Here is a 15,415-nt window from a genome sequence, read left to right on the forward strand (position 1 = left end):
GTTTAGATATACCGTACATTGAGATGTGCCAGAATGTGGATGGGAAAGCACAGCTAGTCATATATAGAAATATATGAATATAGAAATATTTTTATGCATGACTAGAACTGGCTCAAGAAACATAAATTTCAGTTTAATACCATGATTGTGTATATTGAGTATATCTTCATTGATTTGCAAGCACAACCAATGCAGGTGTGATGGGAATATCTTACATTCTTTGGAGACAGGGTAACACTAGCTGCATCTTTTTTCCCAAAATGTTGGGGAAGGAATTCTGCTTGTGTGCGGTTATGAGAGAAGATTCAAATTGACAAACACTGTGGCAGGGCTTTGATAATGATTATTGCATGATATAACAGGTCCAAAGTGAAGCTAAAATTGAAAGGATTGTCTAGCATCACATTAAATTGCTTTAATTAGTAAGAACAGTGATTGGCATTTTAGTTTTCTGGAGTATCTATGTAATATTTTTTTCTACCACAAGAATGTGGAATATAATTTATATGTACTGACTATAAGAGTGGTTCTGATGGACATAAATAGTAAAAATAAATAAATGATGATGATAAAGACCTGATTTTCATAATAAATACCTACCAGGATTAAGTACTGGGCAAGTGCAGCCTCTGTTAGTCCATGATTCTGGGTACAGAATCCGCTTCCCTCGTAAAATCTTAAGCTTTGTAGATTTCAGTACTTTTTGGATCTTCACATTGACCTCAGCATGGGAGCCTTTATCATGAGCAGATAAAATCTTTGCCTTCAGCACTGAATAAAGAATATAACTTCTGTTTTCATTCTAGTACATTGGTACATAGATTAATCTTAGGCACCATCAGTGTGCACTGCAAACTGAGCCTCTTTGTACTTTCAGGGTGGGTGTAATTGTTGCTACGGCTAGTGTGATATAGAGATATTTCTATATATTTCATCTGATGCAAACAGAAAAGCTCTTGATTTAGTCGAAAATAAACTGTGCCAGATCCTCTCCTTGATGAGCCTGTTCAGCCTTTGCCAAAGACAGGGTGCAGGGAGATGCTCAGTGACCTGATTTTTTAGGAAATACTGAGTACATACACAGCTGCTTCTTCCCATTGGAATTACTTGGAACTGCTGCTAAGCTGTCATTTAAAACTTTTTCACAAAACTACAAAATACAGCAATGGTTTCCTGTAGCCCGACTGCCTGTTCCCATTATAGGCTTAAAATACATGTATTTTGGCAAAGAGAAGTAATCAGTTTAAAATAATTTAGCCATTTAGTGTTACATAGTTTGGTTCTTAGAAATTTACAGATTAAAAAGTGCCTGGGAGTTTCTCTCTCCCCCCCCATCCCCCATAAGCCATGCATGGATGAATTTAAACTGATAGAGTCCCCCTTTGAGAACTAGTAGTCTAATTGGCATCACAAAAAGGACTTTATATTGGTGATAATTTATAGAAAAAGAGGTTTGTCTACATATTAAATGCTGGTTTTCTCCCAGGACACAATTTCTAGGCAAATAGACCATTTATTAGAAGATAAAAAATGTTGGAGAAATTGTACATAGCAGACAAAATATGCATGCAGCCATGCAGGTCCAATAGAAATAAATTTGCAAGGCAAAACAAGTTGTATTACCAAGCAAGCAAAGTTCCAGTTTTGCTTGAGGCAAAAAAGTCTATAACTCAGGAGTCAGAAACCGTGGCACTCCAGATATTGTTGGTCTTCTGTATCTATTGTCTCTGACCATTGGCCATGCTAGCTGGAGCTGATGGAAGTTGAAATCCAACAAAATCTGGAAGGGGTGGGTATTCCATCCCTACTATATCTAGTGCACCACTAGAGGAAAACCTCTACTTTTCCTAATATAAATACTACCATATCTCCCCGTCGTAGTAGCTTTGTTGACAGTTTACACTGATAAAGGAAACTGTTGATAGCATAGGCAATTTGAATAATATATTTGATTTTTAACTCACCATATGTATATTTCATGCCACAGAAGATCTTGGAATTTCTTAAAACTTGGTCTTTACATTCACATTTTCCTACAGAAACACAAAAATACCTCTCTCTTTAAGCACTATTTCATGAAATATTTTAGTTACCATTATTTCATATTGTCTAGAATGTCTAGATTCAGCTGCTAAACCGGGAGGGAATGGGATTGCTCATGTAATCAGGTATAGTTTTGGAAGATAGCACTTTTCACAGAAGACTGAATGGATAGTGGCAACAGCATGTTACTAAACATTTAAGTACTGAATGGAAAAGAATTTTTGTAGCTGCTCACTGGATCCTGGATATATCTATATCTACAGAGTGTGTGTGTGTGTTTTGGGTGTGTATACAGTATGGTTTATTTTTAACTTGATGGAAAATATCAGCTGAGATTACATATCTGATATTCAAACAGTGAACCTAACCAATTATAATAAATAATTCCACGTGATCTATAGTTCATTTCAGATGTTATATGAACACATAGGAAGAATGAGATCACACACATGTGACCTCCACATGTTCGTTATAAAAACTGAAAGAGCCCCCAACAACAACAAAAGCTTTAGGCACAGAGGGCTCCCTCCTTGTGATCAGGAACTCAGGGGTCCTGATAGCATGGGAAAAGTAATCCGCACATATGTTTAACACCTGAAAGAGACTTCTATCTTTCAGTAAAAAATCCAAAAGTTCATATTCTTACCTGAATGTCGAAGGGCAGAGTAGCCTTGTTCCTCCTCCCACCCCCATGCTGGTTCACTTTTGTTGTACGGAGAATAAAAGCCAGGGATTTCATGGTACCAATCTATGTTTGCACTGCTGAAATTAAAGGAACACTGTGATATGTTTCTTACAAACTCACTTCAATTCAAGTTTATTTGTAAACAACCCTCCACATAAAAACACCCTTGACAAACCTTAAGTATTCAGAAGCAAAATTAAAAGAAAATATTATTTTGCTAATTATCCATACAGTACTTCAAACATTTTTTCTGTTGTCAGAAAAGGGACTTACTTATCTGCAATTTATTTATAGATCTCACACAAGTTCAGAGTTTGGAAGAGATTTCTAGCAGTGCCTGGTAGAGTTTTTAGGATTATGATATAGTCACCCATAGCTAATTTCTTGCAGGAAGGGAAGTTCTGTTTTTTCCCTTCTAAACTAGTCATGTGAGGGGGAATATGAAATAACAGAACGATAGAAACAGAGTTAGAAGAGACCCTGAGGATCATCTGCAACCTTAGCATTATGAGAACATGCTCTAACCAACTGAGCTATACCTATGCCTTTCCAATAATTTTTTCTTGTTCCAATTCTTTCTTTCTTTTGTGGGAAGTGCTATGTCTCAATATATTCAAGCTAAGAGTTAGAAAAGTGCTTGTTTCCTATTTCTGATGCATAACCCCCCTCCCCCAGTCAGATTAGTTTAGCACTTAATCCTTTCAATCCAACTATAATGTGTGGTTCATGTGAGGTGTTACAATAAAACAACATTTAGTTCTAGAGCAGAGATGAGGAACATGTGGCCTTCTAGATGTTGCTGTACTTCAACTCCCATCAGCCCCAACCAGCATGGTCAGTGGGCAGGAATGATGGGAGTTCTTATCCAAAAACATGTGAAGGGTCACAGGTCCTCCATCTCTGCTCAAGAGGTTTTTCTACATCTCTAACCTTTTTATTCTATTTCAAACATGTATTTCTTGTAGATAAACTCCCTGTCCTTATGTTAGCTAGCCATTTATAGTTAGCAATATGTTTGACCACTCACTTATTGATGCAGTCTCCATTTAGTGGGTCACAGCTTCCTGCACAATCACATGCTCGGCAGCCGTAATCGCCAAAGCCCCAGTATCCTACCATGCACCTATTGCACTGAGGACCAGCCACTCCAGGTTTGCAGGAACAGTCACCGTTGCTGGGATCACAGAAGGTGCTATTGCTAAAGGGAAGCACAGCTGATCCAACAGGGTGGCAGGAGCACACTGCAATATTAAAACATACATATGAGATGAACATATATGGGGAGAGAGTGTATCCTAAAGGTATCACCCAGCCTTAGTATTATTCTTGTTTTACATTCAAGAGTTCAAGAAATATAAACTGCCACTGCCATTTGTAGTTTGGCCCCGAAAACAATGCAAATGTATGTTTTCTCCCTGCAGTACATTATTATAAAGGTAAAGGGAACCCTGACCGTTAGGTCCAGTCATGACAGACTCTGGGGTTGCGGTGCTCATCTCGCTTTATTGGCTGAGGGCGCCGGCATACAGCTTCCAGGTCATGTGGCCAGCATGACTAAGCTGCTTCTGGCAAACCAGAGCAGCACACAGAAACACCATTTACCTTCCCCTCAGAGCGGTACCTATTTATCTACTTGCACTATGACGTGCTTTCAAACTGCTAGGTTGGCAGGAACAGGGACTGAGCAACGGGAGCTCACTCCGTCACGGGGATTCGAACCGCCGACCTTCTGATCGGCAAGTCCTAGGCTCTGTGGTTTAATCCACAACGCCACCCACGTCCCCACATTATTATAGTGTCATACACTTTTTACTACTGTGGGTTTTACAGATACATGGCAGACATATTGAAGTCTCACATGTGAAAATGCCCTGTATTGTTTCCCATACCAATCACTATGCCGTTCCTTAAAAGTGCTGAGTGGAAAATTTCACCTTTTAGTTCTCTTTTAGCTGTAAGATGCTTGCAGTAAGGTGTGCTAAAAACACATGATCTCTTGCTTATTGGATAAATTGACTTAAAACTGAATCTGAAATTCAATATAAACATGGGCCTGGAGTATTAAAAGCAGTTCTCAACTCTAAACAAATGTTAACTGCTTTTGTACAACAGCCTCAAAATTTAGAATGCAGCAAATAAGCTCTGATTACTAGAACTTTCAGTTGAGTCTTGGATAACAAGATCCAAGTGTTGCAAGCATCTATGTATGGAATACAAGTGTTTTAAATTTAATGACTGTAATCAGTTATGAACCTTTTTATCACCACCCCCCGTGACATTGTAGCAGAGTCTTAAAAATTCATACAAGTTGTTAAAAATAGAAGAGGTGGGAGAATCTATGTAACCTTCAAGCAGATTGCTACAGTTACCATGTTAAATAAGAGTATGCCCTGCTTTATCTAGTACATATACACTCCTGAACAAATATTACACATTGTTCACTTTGCTTAGTGTAGTTTAAGGATTTGTGGTTTAACAGCTCCTTCATTTGCTTTGACCTTGGAGCTTTTCCATTTTCGTCGTTCCTCAGTGAGTGAACTGGCAATATCTGCAGAATACCATTGTCTACTACTGTATATGAATAAGGTTATCAGACATGTCGTTATCAACACAAAGTATGCAAGACACAAGGCCTTTCTCTGTCGAGATTGTAATCTCTGCTTGATCCCCTCAAAGCACAAGCTTTCTGTTCAGCTGGAGCTATCCAAAACACTCCTCACACTTTACACAGCAAGTGAAAAGCTGTGACTGAACAATTTCACGCAGGAAATATCTGTCTCCTCTGTTGGCTCTATCATGTGTCACTCTGACTCCATTGTTGTGAACTTTGCACAAATGATAGCAGCTGAAGATGAAACTGGGATGGCTGCCCAGGAATGAAACTCATTATGGCTTGGAGGCAACAGCTGAGAGGAATTTGCTTTGTATCAATAGATTTTGCAAGAAAATAAAAGAAAAAAGTAAGCTGACCAGGAAGAGGAAGTCAGAAAAGAAAACTTGAAGGATCGATTGCTGTTATGGGGAAAGCTTTTACCATTTCTATAGATTGTATGCAAAATGCTTTACAATACTTATTCGTCCTCCCCCAAACCCTTTTATTTCTTGTATTTTAAGAGATGCAGCTGAGACTGGAAGGCAGTTGTTGTTATTGTTACTTATTATATTAGTAGTTTTTATTTAATTTTTATTTATTTAAATTTGTATACCACCCTTCATCTGTAGATCTCAGGGTGGTTCACAGCATTAAAATATGAGATAAAAACACAAAATACATAATAAACAAAGAACAAAAACAAAACAATCCCCCCACCTGCTCCCACAAGCACATTTTAAAAAGAAACACAGAAGTAGTTCCAACATTCTTTGGCAACTTCCATGATCACATTCACAGCAACATTTTGTGCCAGCTGCTGCAATCAAGGAAAACTGCTGCCATCCAGTGTATCAACATATTCTTCCAGAGTGTACTTGCCTGGGAAGATTTGCGTTGCTTGAAAAACAGTTTTTTCTGGCCTGAAATAGTCCTCCCCCCGCCCCCGGTGATTCTGACAGTCCATAGGTAATCTGGGATTTGAGTGTCATCACTGTCAATCCAAATAAAATATTCTCTGTAGGCAACGTTTTACTCAGTAAAATGAGACTGAGGTGTTAGTGGACCTAATGGGTGAAGAATTCCAATCGTGTATTTTTACATATTTAGCGTAAGGGAAAAGATATTAGACAATGCTATTCCTCTCCTCGGTACTACTGTTCATTGGCAAAAATCTTCTCTCTAGACCAGGGGACTACCCTTTTAAGCACCTCCAATCTTCAGGAAGTTGTGGAACCTGGGAGGGTAGTCAGGGTCAAGGGAAATAAAAGGAACTCTAGACTTTATAGGAGCAAACTGTCTGCTTCAAGCTGTCCTAAGTCCTGGTATTCACTCAAGTGTCCACTGTCCCTTCCAGCCTCCTGCTTAAGGTCAAGTTAGGATTTCATGCTGCATTCTCTGCCATGATTTGAACACTGCATCTACAACTACAGTTGCCACAACTGGCATTTCCCTGAATGCCAGAAATAGGGGTGATCAAGTTGCAAAGGTACGCTAGGAGTATGGACAATTTATTTAATAAAATAGCTTGTATTCTGCAGAAACTTCTTTACATTTTGACTAAAAAAAGACTGTGTTCAGGATGGCTAACCATTGTTATAGATATTGTCGTTACCAGTCTGGAGCACTTTGTTTTTTAAAGTCAAAATGCAGAATATAAACTAACAACATCTACAACAATTGTTAGCCATCTTGAACATGGTCTTTTTTAAGTCAAAATGTAGAAGGAGGAGTTTCAGCAGGTGTAGATTTTCTCATTTCCACATTACAAGCTGGGCCTTCCAAAACTCCCTTTATAACAAAAACAAAAGGTGAAGCTTTGTTGTTGCTGTTCATATTATTAGCAATTATAATACATCTACTTTGTAGAAGAGAATACTCTATTTATATGCTTCTTTAATCACTGTCACGGACAAGAATCCAGATAATAATAATAATAATATTTATATCCCGCCCATCAGATGTACATGAATAAAACCAACCAACCAACAGAAACCACTGGCTTATCACTGGCTTTAAAAAAATCCCCATATATTGGAAGTTTGCTTGAATGTTCCTATCACAGCTACTTTTAGCTCCATCACCATTATTCTAAAGTACATATGGTAATGAATAGTAACTGGTGGAACTCCACAGCAAGCTCCTTGACCGGTAAACTGGTATTAGTTAGATATACTGCATAATGAAATATTTGAGGATTGTAGTTCCTTCATTTACAAATGTGAGGATACCAAACTTCTTTTTTTAACCTTGGCATGAGAATGGGCAACAGAAAGATCTAGTATTTAAATATTCATAATATTGATAAATTCATATTAACTTACATTTACAGGCATCTGGGGCAGAAAAGGGTCTACTGAGGTCTCGGTAGTAGCCTGGTTTGCAACGCTGGCAGTGCTGCCCTTCTGTATTGTGTTGACAGTTATCACACACCCCACCACTTTGGTTTCTTGATGCCAGCCATGCGTCCAAGTCAAAGTGGCAAGAGTCAGAATGCCCATTGCACTTACAGGCTGAAACACAGCCAAGATAAGCAAAAAGACAAATTAAGGATGCTCTTTTAAAAAGAATGCAGAAAAACCCTTACATATAATGAGAGCTGATTAATAATAAAATGAAAAGTATATGTCAGCCTGAAGATGTTTCCAATATCTGCAAATTATCAGTGTTTAGTTACTCTAATGTACCAATTTAGAGTGAATCTGCTGCAAGTTACCGCAGGCCTTCCATAATGATGTTTTTGGTAGAATATGAAAATATCAAATCAAATATTTTGAAGACCAAATCAGATTATCCTACGACAGATACGCAAATCCAGTATAATTATTGCTGCTTCTGTATCTTCTGTATTGTAAATTAAAACTTTAAAATATTTAGTATTTCAGTGTCTAGTATAATTTATTTAGGTGCTCCAAGAAAAACTGAATAGCTCAAAATTGGAGAATTGAAGGGGGGCAAACAAATGTCACCTTCTTGGTAAAATGAATGAACATCTTAGTAAACTAAGGTGTTACCAATGTTTTAAAATGTTGTGGATAGTGGCATTGGTTTTGGCTTTCTAATTTGTTTACCCAGGGTCATTTCTGCATATCCTGATAGCCCAGAAGCACTGCCATTAACTTGTTACTTACATCTGCATTCATTTGGAGTTCCTGTTCTGCCATTTGCCGCTCGCCATGGCTGGTCATTGTGGAGAGAAGCGCAATGTTGACAATGCGTTCCTGCAGTATTGTGTTTGCACATGCACCTTCCATGGACCTAACAAAGGGGAAACAAACTGTGACAACTACGGCTGTAGTGGCATTTCTAGAGATAACATGCAGGTGCACCTACAGCATTGTGAAATCACTGGTAATTTGGAAATGTGTCTGCCCACTAACTGCTTGCTAACTGAATAGAAAATTGTTCTTTTCAGTTGAACCTGATTGCTTGCTCACATGGAATTATTCCAGCATTGCAGCAATATCACAACACCTGCACCGAATAGGGGTCCTGTTCAGAATATTTGAAACGATACACTGAATGCATGGAGTGAGGAGGAAGAACCACTGCAATGTACCTTGTATCAAGCCTACACACAGCATCCGTGTGCAGAGACAGGGTCCCAGTTTTCATGGCTATATACTTGTAGGTTTATGCAACAAATCCCAAGGATTCAAGTGCATAATCAATGCTCATTAAGATTGGCAAGAAGTTGTTTTAGAAGCAAATAAGGAAATATTAAGGAGGGTTTGAGGAACAGCAAAGCAGTTGTAGTCTCCTCCTCGGGAGCCAACTATCTCTCGGTCTTAGCTCCGCATTCACAATACAAGGATACTTGTTTGCCTTCCAGGGCTGTTGTAAGTTTTATGGAGATGATGTATATGAAACACTCTGAACATTTGAAATGTGCTATAAAAGTGCTAACCATTAATCATGGTAATAGCAGTATGCACCTATTATGCCTTCCCCTAGTTATTGGATAACCTGTACATTTATTTTATAAATTGTACTGAACCCCTTCCCATGTCCACTTTGTGTTTTATGACAGCTTTAGAATTCTCCCCCCCCAAAACAGTCCTCACATATATATTGCTATTGTGCTGTACTAAAATGCCATTGCTTAATTGCCGTAGGCGCCTTTTGATTAAACACTAGTGAGCAGCTTCCTTTTGATGTCAAAAATTAGATTTGAAATTTGGATTAATGTTAGAGAATTTCTTCCACATCTTTTTACTCTATTTTATTTACAATGAGTTATTTCTTTGTGGTAAATTACCCCATTAGATTTTCCTATCAGAATGTGGGTGATTCAGGGAGAGTAAACAGTGTAGGCAAGATAGCCTATCATTTGCTCATTGGTATGGCATACATGAGGGACACGGGTGGCGCTGTGGGTTAAACCACAGAGCCTAGGACTTGCCGATCAGAAGGTCGGCGGTTCAAATCCCCATGACAGGGTGAGCTCCCGTTGCTCGGTCCCTGCTCCTGCCCACCTAGCAGTTCGAAAGCACGTCAAAGTGCAAGTAGATAAATAGATACTGCTCCGGCGGGAAGGTAAACGGCATTTCCGTGCGCTGCTCTGGTTTGTCAGAAGCGGCTTAGTCATGCTGGCCACATGACCCGGAAGCTGTACGCCGGCTCCCTCGGCCACTAAAGCAAGATGAGCGCCGCAACCCCAGAGTTGGTCATGACTGGACCTAATGCTCAGGGGGCCCTTTACCTTTACCTTTATAGCATACATAGCAAAAATATAAACATCTAAGTAGCTCTGCACTGAACTTCTTGATCTGTACTTGACAACCAGAAAATACAGCTCTTATCAAGAAATTATTGGTAGCTAAATAGTATTAAAAGTTCATAAGAGAGAGAAAGAGAGACTGTTGTCACAGTTACAAATAGGCTGCTGCTCAGAATACCCTTCTGAGTGACTTTGCTCCCATTATATTTATAGGGCGTTTTAAAGACTCTTTGAGCTTGTTTGTCCAGATGAAGTTGCTGGCGAGAGATGATGTGAAGTTCTTTATAATGTGGAATGTTTTGGGTCTCATGGCACACCATATTTAGCCTTCAGAAGGAATTTCCCCAGGTCAAACTGGGCAATAATCCTAGTAATTTCTGACTTCCCCTGCAGCATCAGAATTGGATAAGTTCCTTGAAGCTATTTGTTCTGCCAACACCCTCTTTCTGCTTGAGATTTATTATATAAAAGGGTCCTTGAGGAGTGGTAGATGGATAGTTGTTTGATCCTTCTTAGCTGTATGATTCTATTATCACAGTTGGAGTGTTTTGGCTCCTCTTAAATAAAAATATGGACTGAGTCATAAACGGGCACGGTAGAAAAGCTAGTGATGAGCGAGGAATGTCAAGAGGGAACTGGTGTTGCTTTTCATCCTACTCAGAATATAACAGTCTCTGATTGAGAAGGTTGCAGAAGGATAGAATGTTATTAGCGTTATAGCTCCAGGTACAGGCCTAAATATTCAAGCTGATGAAGAATGAACCAGAGGAAACTCTTTACGTTGAATAAAACAATCCATTCCTGGCAATGGACGAGTGGGGAAAGTAACCATCCAGGAATATTTTTCTGGAAATTGCTATCTAACTTCATAACAGGCAAAAAAAAAAGGACCATGGTATATGCTTAAAGCAGGTGCCATGTTTGCTTAGAGCTCCATGGAAAAAAATATCTACCACAGCCTGCATAAGTTTGCTTATTAGTAGCAGGCCAACTAATCAGGACAGCTGTAGGTAATACTACAAGCTATTTGGGAAAGAGACCAGTGTCATATAGCTTCATCATAGAAATTTAAAAGTCCAGGTTTGTTAAAGGAACGAAATACATTGACAGGTATTTCTCCAGTCAAAAATTGCCACATGGTGCTTCAAACCTAATAGTAGGTTGTAAGAATTGCATGACTGGGCAGCCAGCATGACACAAAGTATGAAATGGAAGTCCTGGGAGGTTGGTGAAACAAATACTCATGGATGGTATATATGTAAATCAGGTATTTGTAATTAAAATGTATTTTTTTTTACACACAAGAAAGTCGGTTGTAAAAAGCAGGCCAGCAACTTGTCACACACATGGCACTGGCCATGTAAAAACAAGAACACACCAAACACATCCTTTCTGGCTCCCATAAGTCCCAATTTGATAATCAGGATATATATTCATATTTCTGTCACTGGGGTTGCCATCCTTTACCCATTTCCCTAAAAGTTAGCCCCACTGAACTCAGTCAGAATGACTTCTGGAGTAGACATATATAGGATTGCACAGTCATGAACAAATAATGAGAAAGCAGATTTTGAGAATAAAAAAGATCTAAAGAAGTTGGGGAAGTTAAATCAATAAGAAACAGCTGCTGCTGCTGCTGCTGCCACCACCACAAAGAATATAATTCTGCCCTAGAATGATCATATGCATGGCTCCAGTTTGATTTGCAGCCAGCCACGATGCATTTGTGACGACTAAACCAGAATGTAAACATTTTCCAGCAATTTCCATTTACCCCCGTACTATTCATTTTGAATCTTTATGAGGCATAGCTAAATGACACATTTCCCAGGATGTTTCACTGTTTTGTGAATTGACACAAGTGAGTTCATTTAACCAGAGTTCTTTTTTTCACGCTATATTTCATTCTGTCATTAGCCCTTTCCATTTTACTCCACTTCCAGACTGCTTTCTTTCTTAGCTTGACAGCTCTCTGGTAATGTCACTCATTATACTGTGCAAGGCAAACAGTGTTACAAAAGTTGACTTGTGTAAGATAAATTAGTGACTGATTTTCACACATGAAGACAGTTGCTAGGGCATGTTTCCTCCCATTGCCTTTTTGTTCCTCAATTAATATATTCAATTACTTCTTTTCAAATTGTCTGGGTTTTTAGAAAATACTTCATGACTTATGTTCCTGAATGTACTATACTGAGAAAGAAGCAACTAACAGCTCTTGTGCACTAGAAGACCTGTGTCCCCCCCCCCCGAAACTTCCCTTTTGATTGGTATTGTTTATATTGCATAATGATTTGAGTTCTACACTACTATTGCAGCTTTATTATGGTAGATGTTATAGGGCTTTTTACTGAGACAATGTAAATCTTCACACAAGGGACAATATCGAAAGGGGAATTAGTCTTTAGAAAATTGTTTTTAAGTTGTAGCTGTTATATTAGCTTTTCCCCAACAAAATAAACAGCAAAGTGCTACTGCGGGTAAAAAAAATTACCACAAGGAGAGTATATAAAATAAAGGTGGCTTTGGATTTTTAGTAAAATATATGTTGACTAAAACATGTTCATATATTCTCATATTGACCCTACTCTACAAATGTTTATATACCATATTTTGGAGAATATTTCGAATTATGTTTGTTTAAAATATTTAATTTATTTATTTTTATTTTTAAATTATATAGCACTTGATTGTAGGGGAAAAACCCACCTCTAAGAAGTTTACAATAAAATGAAATAAAATGAAACATTAAAATTATTGATGAAAAAAGGTCAAAAAAAGTTTTAAAATACTCAAAGGACATGCAATTTCTACGTGTCTACATGTCTGATAGGCTTGCCTAAACAAAGATGATTTAAGCAGGCACCAAAAAGAATACAGCACAGTGATATCAGTGCCAGATACCAACAGGCAGAGCTTTCAAGCATAGGTGCTGCCACACTAAAAGTTCAGAACAAGTATTAAGGAGCACCTGTAGCATTGCCAGTTCCACTGATTGAAATGGTTGACTAGGCATATATGGGGTAAGGTGATTTTGCAAGGCACCTGTCAGCAATACCAAAAAGCTAAAATGATCTATGTGGGTGCCTAAATGAAAATATTTTATAATTATATCTTGTAAATAACACACAACTGCCATTACACTTCTCCCTGAGTCCTACCAGTATTACTTGAGCACCTATGCAGGCTACATTCACTGCACTACCAGTAGTTTTAAACTGCAGTGCTTTGCTTTTGATTTGATTTGTTAGATTGTTCAGTCTTGCCACACTATGTTTTCGTTTATCCTTCTTCGTTATCATTCTGCTACAACTCTTGCAGAACAAGTACATGAGAGAAATATAAACCAGGACAATTTATGTTACATACACAGCAGTCTTGGGGATTGCCAGCTGAAATGATCTAGTTTATGTAGCTAGTTTGAAAAACTTTCCACCAGGGAAACATTTTATGAAAACTAAAGGTTTTGCTGTTAGATTTGCAAGCATTCATATTTGTGAATGCTTGTTGTAATATGTTTGTTTTTCACATTGGGAAATAAAGTAGATCTCAGATTAGGTGTTTTTTCCAACATAGATTAGATTGGGAGCCAAATCATATCACCAATACAGGTATAATTTAGGCCTTGTCCTTGAAAACAGCTCATCTATCAGTTTCTCTCTCACCTCTGCTGAATCCTGCAACTTATTGCTTCTTTTCAAAGGTCTATTTCAGATTCTACATTCCAGTGAAATCAAAACTTGTGAGATGGGTGGTATACAGCACATGCACTAATCAGGTTATATAAAGAGAATGCATAGAAACAAGCTTGTATCAGAGCTGCGTTGGACTGCCAAAATATACATACTGTTAGCTTCTTTTCAAATTGTGAACCAAAATTATAATTTAGATCATGTAAATATTCACAGCTTAATTCAAAATTATAGTAGCCTAGACTTTTGTCTAATTTAGGTAACTTGAGCTCCCGTCTTTCGGTCCCAGCTCCTGCCCACCTAGCAGTTCGAAAGCACCCCTAAGTGCAAGTAGATAAATAGGTACTGCTTTATAGCGGGAAGGTAAATGGCGTTTCTGTGTGCTGCGCTGGTGCTTGCTCGCCAGAGCAGCTTCGTCACGCTGGCCACGTGACCCGGAAGTGTCTCCGGACAGCACTGGCCCCCAGCCTCTTAAGTGAGATGGGCGCCCAACCCTAGAGTCAGACACGACTGGCCCCTACGGGCAGGGGTACCTTTACCTAGATATTCCTTAAGTATAGGAAGGTCATAATATATTGTCTGTTCCCATTCTGACTTTCAGGAGACATTCTTGTCTTCAGGATATTAATTCCCCATGCAACTGACACCAAGCTCAGCAATACACCTTATTTTCGGAACATTGATCTCTATACTTGAGACTTTGTGCGAGGTTTATCCCAACATAAACTTACCACATGGAAGACTCCTGCTGCTTTAACAGGCTTAAATCCTTTGATGGGCACACAGTGATCTGCATGACCATTACAAAAGCAGCTTCCTTTTACAATAAAATCATAGATTGCGTAGTAGGTTAGTTCTGGAGGTTTTGCATTCATGTCATTGCTATGGCAAGGGCAGGATTGTTGCTTAAGCAGCTGCACGCGGAGATTAGTGATCTTCAACTGTGCCTGAGTTTCAGGACTGTAAGGATCATCAGCAGAATTGGGTGGTGACAGAGCTCGGTATATAACCTGGAAATAATACACAAGACAGAGTAAGTGAATAATAAAGAGAGGTGCCAATTGGGAGTCTTAAAAATGGTATAATAATAATAATAATAATAATAATAATAATAATAATAATAATAATAATAATTTATTATGTATACCCCACCCATCTGGCTGGGTTTTCCCAGCCACTCTGGGCGGCTTCCAACAGAATATTAAATAATCTATATAAGGCTACTGGCATCACTTATCAAATGACCATCTGTTATGGATGCTTTAGTTGAGATTTCTGCGTTGCAGGGGGTTAGGCTTGATGACCCTCAGGGTCCCTTCCAACTTTACAATTCTATGAAACTACATCAAGCTCTGGGAGGTTTCCTGGAATTTAATTGACTGAAAAATATATGACTTGACCTCTGGAATTGGCAATGTGAAGATTTTAGAACCTGATTACCCCCAAGGAAAGGCTGTGGAAACACCTGTGAATGAAACAAGGAGTAAACTGTGCCATCAGACTCCAGCTGTATGCTATCCTGTCTATGACACTGTGGAGTATAATTTCATCACAGAGCAAACGTTTCATTAGTGATGACTCCGCTGTGCAATATTGACAGGTTTGCCTTTTGTTATTTTCTTCTTCTTTGGGCATATTATAAAACCATAGGGCTGTAGATCAGAAAAAAGATAAATCAGTCACCC

The 15,415-nt window shown here is 38.6% G+C and overlaps 1 protein-coding gene and 1 long non-coding RNA gene across 3 annotated transcripts in view; one reads left to right on the forward strand and one right to left on the reverse strand.

The window, feature by feature from the left end:
- Positions 1-15,415, forward strand: part of LOC309378526 — a 58,344-nt gene that overhangs the window by 30,938 nt on the left and 11,991 nt on the right. The gene's annotated exons all lie outside the window — the stretch shown is intronic.
- NTN4 (netrin 4) overlaps positions 1-15,415 on the reverse strand; it is a 38,512-nt gene that overhangs the window by 3,472 nt on the left and 19,625 nt on the right. Inside the window, exons 3-9 of one of the 2 annotated variants that reach the window (XM_081926629.1) lie at positions 14,462-14,740; positions 8,450-8,576; positions 7,643-7,831; positions 3,756-3,969; positions 2,690-2,805; positions 1,965-2,033; positions 601-771 (exon numbers count right to left, since the gene is read on the reverse strand). In XM_081926629.1, coding sequence (XP_081782755.1) covers positions 601-771; positions 1,965-2,033; positions 2,690-2,805; positions 3,756-3,969; positions 7,643-7,831; positions 8,450-8,576; positions 14,462-14,740 — 1,165 coding nt within the window. The remainder of the gene's footprint in view (positions 1-600; positions 772-1,964; positions 2,034-2,689; positions 2,806-3,755; positions 3,970-7,642; positions 7,832-8,449; positions 8,577-14,461; positions 14,741-15,415) is intronic. The other variant, XM_081926630.1, reaches the window with a different exon arrangement.

This window comes from Podarcis melisellensis (assembly GCF_964234715.1).
Source record: "Podarcis melisellensis genome assembly, chromosome: 10".
Classification (NCBI taxonomy): Eukaryota; Metazoa; Chordata; class Lepidosauria; order Squamata; family Lacertidae; genus Podarcis; species Podarcis melisellensis.